General features: G+C 37.7%; 1 protein-coding gene across 2 annotated transcripts; it reads left to right on the forward strand.

The window, feature by feature from the left end:
- The first annotated feature begins 2,308 nt into the window (after nt 1-2,308).
- On the forward strand, nt 2,309-12,744 carry LOC139738477 (protein D2-like). 2 transcript variants are annotated; one of them, XM_071649105.1, is made up of 5 exons: nt 2,309-2,637; nt 7,858-7,956; nt 8,726-8,771; nt 10,716-10,913; nt 11,459-12,744. In XM_071649105.1, exons 1-4 carry the CDS (start codon nt 2,335-2,337, stop codon nt 10,910-10,912), a joined length of 645 nt encoding a protein of 214 aa, XP_071505206.1. In that variant the 5' UTR covers nt 2,309-2,334; the 3' UTR covers nt 10,913; nt 11,459-12,744. The 2 variants fall into 2 exon arrangements, with proteins under 2 accessions (XP_071505206.1, XP_071505205.1); XM_071649104.1 differs by lacking the exon at nt 11,459-12,744 and having other exon boundaries at nt 10,716-11,063.
- The last annotated feature ends 676 nt before the right edge of the window (nt 12,745-13,420 follow it).

Consider the following 13,420-nt stretch of genomic DNA (forward strand, 5'->3'; position numbering starts at 1 on the left):
TGCTGGAGTGTTGATGAATATGGAATAATGATAGTCAAAGATTGTGTGTTTTTACAAAAATCAGAAATTTTGCCCCAAAATGGGTTTTTTAAAGAAAAGAATGCCTAAATGCACTGCAGTTGTATCAAAATACCACTCAAATGAAAGAACTTGACAAGTTCTAGCATTTTCATATTAGATTTGTCCCTGTAGCTCACATATTTTTCAAATTATTGCAGATTTAAGATTTTTAGGAAAAGTGACATTTTTCGCGGAATTGCCCATTTGGTTAATACTAAAATAGGCCTATGACGTGGAACAAGACGTGACAGATTCCACAATCGAACCATCGATTATCGCTGAATGTTTAGATTTTTAAACTTTCTTACTACAAAAAAACCAAATGTTCAAACATTCCCCATAAAGTGTGCATGAAACATGCTCCACTGAGTGAACTTCAACCTTTAAAGATTTTATGCAAAAGCTCCTCACGTGGGAGTGGGAACTAGCCATAATCCCATACCCTCACCTCCGGCCGATGGGCTTCCTCGCTTCTGCGTTCTACCCCATTTTTTTAAAAATATTTTTGTCCCTAAATAATAATAATGATAATAATAATAATAATAATAATAATAATAATAATAATAATAATAATAATAATAATAATAATAATAATTGTGGCTGCTTGTAAAGCGCACAAGCCCACCTTTCGGTGCTCATGGCACTTCAAAAAAAAAAAGATGCACACACACATTATAATATATATTATATGTATTATAATATACACGTTCATACATGACAACAGAGAAGAAAATGGCAAACAACAAACAAACATATACGTTTCACCACTGAGTTGTTCCGAACATTATAGATTGCAGGGCAGCTTATAGAGTCCTCAGTGTGAGAGGAACACGTTTTAAGTTTGAATTTGAACGTTTAGAACTGTAGATGACATTAACTGAATACAGGATAACTGATTCCCCAATTTTCGTCCAATAACGAAGAAAACACGATCCCCCTATTATTCATGTTTTACCCTGGGATGTTTGGAGTAACAATGCATCTGATGATGAACGGATATGTTACTGACTTCATGTCGGATTGTACTTGGGAATAGAGTCACGCATATGTATACCGGGAAAAAAAGAATGAACTGAATGATGTACTAATAGAATCTTGAAAATAATTCTGTTTTTTTTTTTTTTTTTTTTTTTCATGTACAGGCAGCCAATGTAAAAAACGGAGAATTGGTGATATGGAATCATAACCGGGCGGCAGAATATTTGCAACCGTTGGTGTTTTTATGACATCTTTCTTTGGAAGATTACACAACAACGAATTTGAAAAATCAAACCGAGAAGAAATCAGTGCATGAATAAGCATCTCAGTTGCAGATTTAGACAAAACTTTTCTCATAAAACTTAAATTACGCAAAAAAATTCTGATATGTAGTCATAACGCTAAACTGGAGTTACTATGACTTTGAAATGACATTTCCGGATAACACGTAAAAAGAACGTTTCTGCGCCCACTCGAGATGTTTGTTTTTACCAACAGTTGTTATATTTTCACCCGAAAGAATAATTTAAATTTGAGTAGCATGGGTAAAGTTACTGGGTCCCCCTTTAAAAAAACAAAACAAAACAAGACAAAACAACAACAAAACAAGTACACGTGCCATGTACTGAGTAGATCGTGAACATGCGAATGCATCCCTCCATCTGAGCCCAAAATGCGCGCGCTCAGAGTGGATTTCAGCCACTGGCAATCCAGATTCAGTGTATTTACTTTTTAGAAATGAGAAATAAGAAGAAATGGACGGTTCCTGTGACACAGCAGATATTTTATTCAAAGCTGGGGTTAGTGATCGGTTTGGTTTTACAGTTATTCCTGTTCAAGTACTGAAATTAGCTGCTGAAATAACTACATTTCTGTGCAATAAGATTGTCGACAGTATAACACGAACTCTCTGTGATTCTAGCGCGGCCGGCTGACCATAGCGCAGTGCATGTTGTGTGTGGTGCGTGAATTGAGAGTACATGTACGTACATTGTATCTAGGGCAGCACAGTACACAGGGTGTATTCATTAGTGTATGTAGGGGTGTACCGCTGTAGCAGATACGTAGGTATCTATCGCAAATTTAAAAGAGGTTTACAGATAACCTTTAAACCTATTTGCGCCCATCGTCTGTCACTGGCAACATTGGTCGCTGCCATCGGATTAAAAGGCTACAACAGTTACAGTATAAGCTGCAGTTTACAACCCGTAGGTCCATCCGCAGGTCGTAGCTGAGCTGCAGCAGAACACCCAGCAACCACCCAGACAAATCGACTCCTGCTGCTTCAGCTCCATCATGTCAATCATGGAAAAGTGGCCAACAACCATTGTGCTGTACATAATCGTTGCATGCATCTGCAATTACGCCTCCCCGGCGTCGGCAAGCACTTGGACCGAAAACACGTGTGACAATCATTCTAATGAGTTGGACGTGCAGTACAGGATCCAAGGTACTTCTTGCACCGCTAAATCATCGACATCTTGTATCGGAGACGTAAACTTTTCGCCGGGTGATTTTCTTCCGCTTTCTCTCTTTCAAAATAAAAGAGGCGGAGGACATGCTGTTCCTCCAGGTGTTAAATTTTGTCATGCCAAAGAGGTAAGGATAAGATTAAGTATTTCATTAAACTTCTTAGACCCTTCCGGCACTCCAGAGTCCAGTCATCATAAATTACAAAACTAACAGTTAGGGCTGTAGGCCTATTACTTATGGGAGATTAGTATGTAAGCCAAATGGCAAATCACTGGACACTGGTTATTCCACAGTCAGTTGAGTGTTTAGTCTAACCTAATTCAGTGAGATGGATATTTCTACTAGTACAACGCAGAAGGTCAAGTAAAAATCTTCTCTTGTCCGTCGTATGGGGCTCTATAGTCTATATTGAAGGCTCTATAGTCTATTTGAAGGCTCGTAAAAGGTTACAGCTCGTACAAAATTCCGCAGGTTCGTTATTCCGAAGGCTCGTTATTCCGAAGGCTCTTCAGTCCGAAGATTCGTTATTCCGAATTTCATTTTCGGATTAATACATTTTCGGAAAAACGAACCTTCGGAATAACGCCAATGTTCGGATTAACGAATTATAGGTACAGTATAGGGAATTTGTGTGTTTCGGATTAACGAACCTTCGGAATAACGAACCTTCGGAATAGCGAACCTTCGGAATAACGAACAGCACCCCAAAAGACAGAGACCTCCCTGGATGTACAAACAATCTGGGGTTTAGACCTCTAGATTTTGTAGTAGTACATTATTTTGTATGCTGCTTGAAGTTGTATTGCAGGCGACTCGCGCTCCGCCGACAGGCGCTACCCAGCTAATTTGGACGTTTTCTGAACGTTCTTGAAACGTTCCAAGCCCGGCCACAAGTTCATTATTTGGACGTTTTGTCAAAACGTTTTCAGAACGTCTTTTTGTGGAAGGTTTTTGACGTATTTATAACGTTTCGAATGGACGTTATAAAAACTTTTTCAAACGTTTAAAAACCAATAAAAAAACTTTTCGGAATTTTTAAGGACCTGCAGAAAACCTTTTTGACGTTATAGACGTCAGTAAAACCTTTTGGACGTTATAGACGTCAGTAAAACCTTTTAAGAATATTCAAAACGTTCTGTGGACGTCCAGAAAAGCTTTGAAATCCGTCTAAAACGTTCAAAAAACGTTTTAAGAACGTCTAAAAGGTCTTATGACCCGTTCCAGAACGTTTAGAGATCCTCTCATATCCGTCTAGAACGTCCAGAAAACCTTTTAAAAGAACGTCTAATGTTTATTTGTATTGGGTATTTAAAAGAAATTATAGTTATGAGATTATACAGGCACGATCTTGGATTAATGTACCCTATCCTAATCTTATGTTGTCCTATCCTTACCTCTGTCTTCCTAATGTCCTAGCACCCATCATACTACATCCTATTCCCAATTAATGAATCTGTATCACATTCTTTTATATATACCAGCAAAATGCTGAGATGCATGAAGACATGGTTACTATATATATAATTAGATCACACACACCTTAATTAGGCCTTTTAACATTATGAAAATACCTCTTCATAACACATTTTGAAATTGTGAATAACTGAACAATAACGTAGGTAAGTTTATTTTTAATACAAAGTTTGAACGCAGCATAAATTTTTAGATTTCAATGTCTTATCTATTTCCACTAGTTTTTATATCTTATATTTTCTTATTTGAATATTCATAAATAGGCATGAATATTCCTCATAAAGAAACCAATGACGAACACGTAGCGGACCAAATAAAAACGTTTTTTAAACGTTCATTAAAGACGAAGTCGACGTAGCAGACCTAATAAAAACGTTTTGTGGACGTTTATAAAGGACGAAGACGTAGCAGACATAATTAAAACGTTTTGTAACGTCCATTGACGTTTTTACAACGTTTTCCAAAAAACCTGTGCTTTGCGGTAAATGCTAAGTCCCGACTTTGACGTTGTATGTATACGTTTTGAAAACGTCCATTTTATACGAAGACGTACGGAACCTTAAAAAAAAAAAAAAAAAAAGAAAACCGTTTAGGAAACGTCGTGAAAAACGTTATGTTTTTGCTGGGCAAAGATGGGACATTTTTGCCGACATCCGCTCCGGTGACATTGCTCCATGGACGATTGCTCCGCTGTCATTTCCCAATACAGTGTGCTCTGAAGAAACAAATACATGTAGGTCTACGACATTTGCTATTCAACAATATCAAAGGGATCGTACAGTTTTGGTTGGGACCTATGATAACTTCAGGTTTCTAACATTTTTTGTTTTGGTGAGATAATGAGAAACCTCATTTATGAAAAATGAAAGATCCTGTAATTCCAAGAGGAATTCAAAATTTATTTAATGAAAATTGGTTCTGAAATGACCGAGATATACCCAAGACAGAGCGATCTGAGTAAAAGTTGGGACCCACCTTTTATTACGAGGGCTTTGTTTTACTTTGTTTTCTGATGTCTCAGCAATTCCGAAACCGGTTTTCATCAAATAAAATTTGAATTCCTCTTAGAATGGTATGCTCTGTACTATTTCAGAAGTATTTTCTTGGTATCTCGCAAAAAATTAAAAGCCCAATCCTCACCTCAACCAATACTACACGTTGTATACCATCCCTTTAAATGTTGTTCAGTTGAATTCTTAAGTGCTTTTGATATCAGTGGTTCCTTTCAGTTTCCATGTGAAACTAATGTTCTTGCGACATTTAAGAAAATTATTCTGCAGAATGTTCTGTTTCCTTCTTGAATCGATTCTTTAAAAAAAAAAAATGTGTAAAGCCCTTATAGATGGAATTGGAGTACCGGTATGTTGATTCAGTATTGCATGTCCGAAAACGCTGTAATAGATAGTCGGTGGCTTAAGTATTATTTCAGGTCATTCAAAGTATTAAGAAAAAAAAATGATGAGGAATTTTATCGTCTTCCAGTTGTTAGTCGGTAAATGTTTAATATCCTCCAATGTTAGCTTCAATGTCATGAGATGGCTACCGTAATTTGATTGCCGTAAGCAATTGACTTTTCTCAAAGCAAATTTATGAATCAGCGGGGTTTGTTCCGCAACTGTCTCAAAATTTGCTACAACTCAACTTTGCAAAGGTTAAATTCCCATGATTCCATAATCCATTGTAGCCCTACAATTTGTAGCTTGCAGACATATCGTCGCTGTTCCTATAGTTCTACATGCCGTAGACTTTTAAAGAGAGTTTATGAATGAGTCATGTTTCTCGTTAAGGGTTTTAAAAATTCTGTTTGGATGTCGAGGAATGCGTATAATCTAGTGATGCATTCTTTTGTTCAAAATGTTACCCTCCCGTCTAAAGAAGTCTGACACATCGTCTTCCGTGAAATTATTACTAGTACATGTCCTGATATACGTTACTTAGTGTTCACTATTGCGTACTACAGTTTGTATAGTATTTACTTCTTATTCTTCACTATGAACATATGTTGCTTCCCGCAGCACGAAGTTCTAGTTGGTGGCAACATAGAAATCTTTTGTTTCTGTTAATCATTTATGGGAAGGAAAAAAAAGTGTGGCGGGCGAGAAGGGAAATGGAAACAAAGAAACGCGTGTTCAGCAAGCCATCTCTATGATATGTGACACCGGCATCGGTAGTCATAACTACTGTCACTAATTACCTAATTTCGTCTTTTGCCAATCATCAGAACAGTATCACAATTATTCGAGCTAAACATAATTCAGCAAACAACACAGAAGAAGGCCTACTCGGTTACGAGACAAACACGTTATACAACAAATAGCGGAAAGATAAATAGCAAAAAATCTGTCTATTCTGTAGCAGAACGGGCGGATTATACCAATACGAAAATAAGCACAACACACTTCAAAGAACGTCTCTACATAGGAAAAAATGAAGCCGGATATAAAGTTAGAGAAATTATTCCAAAAGATCATGACATGCAGGCCTTGAGATATCATGGGCTAAATATTTTGTTGTATACAGTAGTTGGTCACAAAGCCAAGTCGGGCAAGCCCTATAAGCGAGGAGCCGTGTTTGGGGGTTCGCATAACATGTTGCGCAACCAGTGGTTGCCCTGACGGCTTGATTGAAAAGCCCCCCCCCCCCCCCACACACACACAAAGAAAAGAAAACCAACAATCAACTAACAAACAAGAACGAATACGAAAAGGGCCCCTCCTCCCCCCCCCCCCCCCCCCCCCCCAAGAAAAAATAATGACGAACTATAAAATCCGAACAATGGATATTGTGGCATTATTCCGAAGATTCGATATTCTTATAAGGTTCGTTGTCCGATGTTGAAGTACAAGCTGTAAGGTTCGTAAATCCTAAAACTAATTCGAAGGTTCTCGTTAGTACGCATCTCTTTTTTTCGGATTTACAATAAAATTATTTTCGGGTAAACAAACTTCCAGATTAATGAACTTCTTTTTTTTTTTTTTTCATTTTCGTATTACAATAAATCTTCGGAATACCGAACCTTATTTATTTCAATATCGAACTAGCGAGCCATAGATTCGGAATACACTGTACTGATTTTTCGGAGTGCCGCAAATGTTCGGATTAAGGAGCCTATTTCATTTTCGGATTAACGAACATCTAGTTACACAGAATTTGTGTGTTTCGAGAGTGTTTGCCCTGGCCACTTTGAGGAGAGAAGCCATGCATGGTGTATACTGACCAGTGCCACCTTGTCAGATTGAGATTTTCTGTGCGTGTATATAAGCATTAACCTTTCTGAGTACACTGTGTGGTTAGTCAGCCGCATTTTGGATAGATATTTATATTTAAAAAAATATATATATATTGCTTGTTTTGGTCTTCGGGCATCCTTTTTGTCTCACGTCTCTGTTGAATTATAAAAAAAGCGTATGTGTTCCTCAGCACTTTGCAAGCCCCCAAACAGCTTTGTTGTTCCTTTACCCAAGTAAACATCAGTGTGTTTTAATATACTACACGTTGTAGTTGGTGCTTTTTGTCAATATACAGGCAACTCCCGTTATAAACCAGTCCTTGGGACCGGCAGTTTACTATGTTGATATCGAAATTTCTTTATCAAAAATAGCCGATCAAATGAAACATACGTGTATATATGATATACGCTGTAATCATTTTTGGGGGGCTTGAAATTTTACTTCCTAGTAACGAAGCTTCGGTATTACTATGTTCATTATGGCGGGAGTACATTGTACCTTCTTCAGTAGATTCTTTTTCTTTTGGGTCTGTAATGCAAAAACAAACAAACGACTGCATAATGTTTGAAGAGGAACATCCGAGTAATAAGTAGTGTGCAAACAGTTTTTTGTTTTCTTTCCGTGATATCTAATTTTATGTTAGGATGCCTGGTATACTCTGATGATGATCGACATTGATGCGCCATCTGCCAGAAATCCAATCAATGCTCCGTGGCTCCATTGGCTCGTCGTCAACATCCTGGTCAGTTCATGCATGATTGTTCAGCTGGATCATTTCACAAATGCGATAGTCTAGCGCACAATTATTATAATAATACTGATTTTTCCTACTTTTTCTTCTCTCTCCCCTGCCATCCCCGGCTGGGAATGAGATGGGAGCCTGTCTCAATCCTGTATTAATTATTCTCCCTCTCTTTTAAAGGGAGAACCAGAAAAATATTGAGACAAAGGGAAGGCTGCTGCTTTATGTAATTGTTTGGAGTCAAAAGTTTCTTTTTTAATTGTGAAAGTTGGTGTACCTGTAGAGCGTTGGACAAAGATTTTCTTGAAAGCACGAGATTTTAAGGAGAGGTGAAGGCTAAGGCATTAGTAAGTTTTCATCGATTTGTCTCCCTATTGCAATACAAATGAAATTTGTAAGATCGCCGATTTACAATTTAACAAACTTGTCGGAAAAATAGCCTGATGGATAGCCTTGTGGTAGTGTCGCTGCTTGGAAAGCAGTGGATGACAGGTTGGATTCCCGCTAGTTCCTTTTTGCCGACATGTTTGTTAAATAAAATTGTAGATCAGCAGTTGCAATCTTACAAATTTGATTTAAACAGAGGAAGACACATTGAAGAAAACGCACACGTCAAAACTTTAGCTTTTACCTGTAATATTCATTTTCTGCTTTCACCAGAAATGGGAAGTAAGTGTTAACTGAGTATCTCACAAATTGCTGTGGTATTTCAAAGCCTTCAAAGTTATACTGTACATTGTATTTGATTTTGTTGTTTCATTTTTGTTAGGGAGAGAACCTTATTCTTGGCGAAGCTGAAGGTGATACAAAGAAATGTGAGTAATTAATGTCTCGCCTGTGTACAGTCTCTCCAAAGCAGGAATGGAGATTGATTATGTAAAATTGTGACTACTGTATAGAGTATTAGTAGACCTCATTTGCATTTTACCGTGTAGGGCAAAAAAGTACGTCCCTTTAATGAGTTTGAAATTGCCTACAAATATTATGCGTTTCCATGAAAGATTATTGATTGCCTAAAAGGTGTTAGAGCATATCGTTGACACTCTGAAAGACACAGAAGGTATAATGATAGGATCCCTTTGCATGGCTGTTGCATGTGCTGGCATAGTGGTGTAACCCTATAGTCACAGTTTGAATACGGATTACGCGAGCGTGCACTCATGAGGTTCCAAATCCAAAGCATGAGATTTGCCAAAGCCATGCACAGGTTACACTGATTAGTGTATCCCTTTATAGGTGGTGTGGTCTAACCATGTGTTTCTTATGTCTATTTTAACAATCACTAGACCTGGTACATATTTTAATGCAAGTAGACAGGAGTTGATCTGCCATTTCATTAGTTAAAGAAAATGTCATCCTGGAAATAAGTTTTCTTAAATACAGCAAAAAGAAACTTCGGCTTGCATAAAGCATTATGTAAAGAGGTTTAAATTTTTTCCGTGTTTTTGTCTTGGTGTTATGAATGAGCTTAAATGTTGTTGTTTTTGCAGTTTTTTCTTGCATTCCATGAATCAAGTGACCGTTTAATAATCCACTAAAAAGAGGAGTTTGTCATAGACTACTGCTTACGTCAAGATAAGCTCCTAATGTACTGTATGTTTAACGTCAGTCATGGATCGTATTTATATGCTTCTTACAGTATAACGTAAGCATCTGTTTGGTTGTTATACCCCCGCCAAACAAAGTTTGAAGGGGGTATATAGGAATCAGCGGACGGTCGGGCGGTCGGGCGGTCGGGCGGTCGGGCGGTCGGGCGGTCGGGCGGTCGGGCGGTCGGTCGGTCGGTCGGGCGGTCGGTCCGTTGCAAATCTTGCGTCGCGAACTACTTCCTCAGTTTTCAACCGATTCCCATAAAACTTGGCACAGATGTGTGCCTTGGGTTGTAGATGTGCAAGACGTATTTTTTGACAGTACCCAAAAGTACGTTGCCATGGTAACGGCATATTATGGGCAAAAATGGGTACAAATCTTGCGTCGCGAACTCCTCCCACAGTTTTTGATCAATTTTTATGAAATTAGGTACAGATGTTCATCTGAATATGTTAATGTGCAAGACACATATTTCCGCAGTGGCAAAAAGTGCGTTGCCATGGTAACGGCATGTTATTGGTAAAATATAGGGCAAAATGCTTCATGGCAAAACTGCTTCATCAGTGTTCTTCCAATTCTCATGGAATTCATATTGAATGTTTGTCTTAGGATATAGGTCAGCATGACACATTTCTTGACAGTGACAAAAAGTATGTTACCATGGTAACAGCTCACATATTATGAGCCAAAATGATGGAAAATTTTGTGTTGCAAACTACTTCCTCAGTTTTTGCCCAATTTCCATGAAACTTGGTACAGATGTGTGCCTTTGGTTGTAGATGTGCAAGACGTATTTTTCGACAGTACCCGAAAGTACGTTGCCATGGTAACGGCATATTAATGGCAGAAGATCAAGGAAAGATCTTGCGGATTTAACTACTTCCTCAGTTTTTTGACCAAAGCTTATGAAATTTTGTTTTGACCAAAGCTTATGAAATGTTGTTTGGCGGGGGTATAACCAGTCGCTGTAGCGACATTTCTAGTTTTTTTTTCTCACGCATTTTATAGCCGCCTTATATAGTGATGTACACGTGTTATATGTATACAGGTACTAGTATACCTATGAGTATTGTTCGTGTGTAAATTGTATAGCCATGTCCATTTGACACTTATCAAAGGTGAAGATGTGAATTATTGTAGTGATAAGTTTCGTGCATTATTTTCCACAGTGTATGCCAACCCCACTCCACCAGCCAAGTCGGGATATCACCGCTACGAATTCCATTTGTTCCAACAAAGTGGATACTTGAACAACGTTGAAACCCCGTCGTCCCGAGCCAGATTTGATGTCAGGGGGTTTGAGAAGCGCTATGGGCTCCGTGAATTGCATGTCAAAAATTCCTTCGAAACAGAAAATGAAGGATAGGGTAAATTGTGACTAAGGCAGTGTAACGTTAGTTTCGTGACGCTCTCAAAGTGTTGATACTAGCCATGTTTGATACTTTACGCTGTTGCAATTTTGTTAATCTCCCATTGTTCTCGTAGCGTATTACATCGTTCGATCAAAATAATTCAGATCAGATACGGGGGGAGATACGGTTGTGATAATTCTAATCAAACACACACACGCCAAAAGATAATTATATATAATTGTGTGATTGTCGAAAAGATTAATGCTTGACATAGTGGACTGTGACCGGTAACGACTTGAGCCACTCTGTTTGTGTGATTAATCTAAAAAAAGAAGGCCAAATTGACTTAGTTTGGACCTGTACAGTTAAAATAAGATTTAGTGAACTAGTGGCAGAAGGTGAATGATTTCGATGCTAACATCAGCATATAAATAAACAAACATCACAGTGTTCTCTTGGCTGATGTTAATTTATATTGCATAGATTCTTGTTCTGAGTACCCATATCACTATTGTCTTACTAACACTGTTTGTCATGTTTGTATTTCCGTTCCCTCATAGGTGGCTTCAAAATGAGATTTGGATCATCGGTAAGATGTTCAGATACAGCTCTATACGTGTATAAAATGGTGATGATTGCTCATTGACAGAATAATTTTGGATGTTGAGACATATTTTTAAACATTTGAAAACACAGGAATATTCCATGAGGCAGATGAATCTCCAGTATCAACGAGACAAGGTTTAGTGTCATAGGGTAATGGTCAATACTCAAACAAATGTTGGGCTCTAATGAAAATAAGTGTTTCTTGATTGATATGTGATATTCAAAATGTCCATGTCGAGAGCCATTATATTTTGCAAGTACACTGCACTGTTACAGTACCTATAAATAGGCCCTACTGCCACGTACATGTAATATGGATCGCCCCATGATTGAAACTTGCTCTGCCTCCCTCTGTGTTGGGTTTCCCCACCATGAAGATGACCTTTGCTTCTACGTTCAGTGCTGTGAAGCATGTATGCTGCTCTCAGTCAATATTTGTGTGTAGGGAAGTCACTTGTCTCTGTGTGTTTACATGTCTAGCTGGAGACGGCTTCCGTGAATTTCATCGTATATGGAGACTAATGTTTTCCACTCCCTTGCCATAGCTACATCTGATGATATGCTTATCTACGACATTCGTCAGTGGGACATCTTATGAGTCTTTGACTTTGTCACAAAAATGAAAGTAAATTTGATGTATAGAATTTGCAAATTAGTGGTAAAAATAATCTTAATGAAAAACTTGAATAAAAAGTTTTCATGGAGACTGTCCATGATTTTCCTGAGTTGTGAATTCTGTTGCTTTGAGATTAATAGAAGGAATTTCTGTATCATAACCTTAACTTTTATTACAGCTAGGAAACATATTCATCCTACATGCCCAATTACCCGTACTTTGCTCATGGTACAGTATGTAGCAGACATGTAAGAATCTTTATGGCATATAAATATGCACAAATTATTGTGGATACTTTCTTTCAAATCAGTATTCTGTAGTGCATTTTGCCAGATTTCTCTATTTCTTCATTCATGAGAGCTTCCTTGAGTACTACATCGCTGTATTGAGATTCCATGTAATATTGTCTCTTTAAATGCATACATTTGCTTCTTTTACATTCCACTTTGTAAAGTTACCTTTGTGCATTGAATGATTTAGTCATGAATCAATAGTGAGCCAGCCATGTTGTCTTTGTGGGCTTCAAATTAATTATGTTAATGTACATGTATTTACGAAACAGAATATAAGCCAGTTATTTGATGTTTGTTTCAAAACTATACAGGTGTACAGGACAAATTATAATGTTATGTGGTGTATTCACAGAATAATTTCCGATTGCTTAACGTGGCATGACATTCATTACCTCCGCCAAGGGAGGAGGTTAAGTTTTCATTGATGTTGTTTTAGTGCATGGTCATGCAATGTAACTCTAAACTCGTAAACTGAGAACCAATGTTTGTTATATCGATGCATTTTATTTACTATACAAATACTCTGTCATGCACCACTCTCGACTACATGAATTCCAAATGCACAAGAAACCCATGAGTGTATGTATGTCGCTCTAGACTTCAGTTTCTGCAGTGATACAAGCCTGCAAATGGACAAATAATGCAGTACATGTATAGTGCGTTCAAGGTCCCTGTGCAATAATTGTCAATAAAAAAACTTTTGTGTTCTGTTACTCTCTCAAGATATTCATTATACGTGTACTTAATTTGTTCCTTGTAGACATGTGTTTGTGTTGAATCATTTCCTACCTAGCAAACACTTTTTAAGGAATTCATTGTGAATGAGTCTATATGAGTGTACCTGATGTCTACCAAATTGCATAGTTTATTATACATGTATCAAGTAATATGTGTTTTATCTGCCAAGGTGTTCAAATAAAATTTGACATTCATGCTTGTCAATCAAATGAAAGTGATGCCCAAGTGAAATATGTATGTTTGCAACTGGGCTAACTATCTAGGCTTGC

This window comes from Diadema antillarum, unplaced genomic scaffold, assembly GCF_040938485.1.
Source record: "Diadema antillarum isolate AM-2024a unplaced genomic scaffold, OU_Dant_1.0 seq00000744_RagTag, whole genome shotgun sequence".
Classification (NCBI taxonomy): domain Eukaryota; kingdom Metazoa; phylum Echinodermata; class Echinoidea; order Diadematoida; family Diadematidae; genus Diadema; species Diadema antillarum.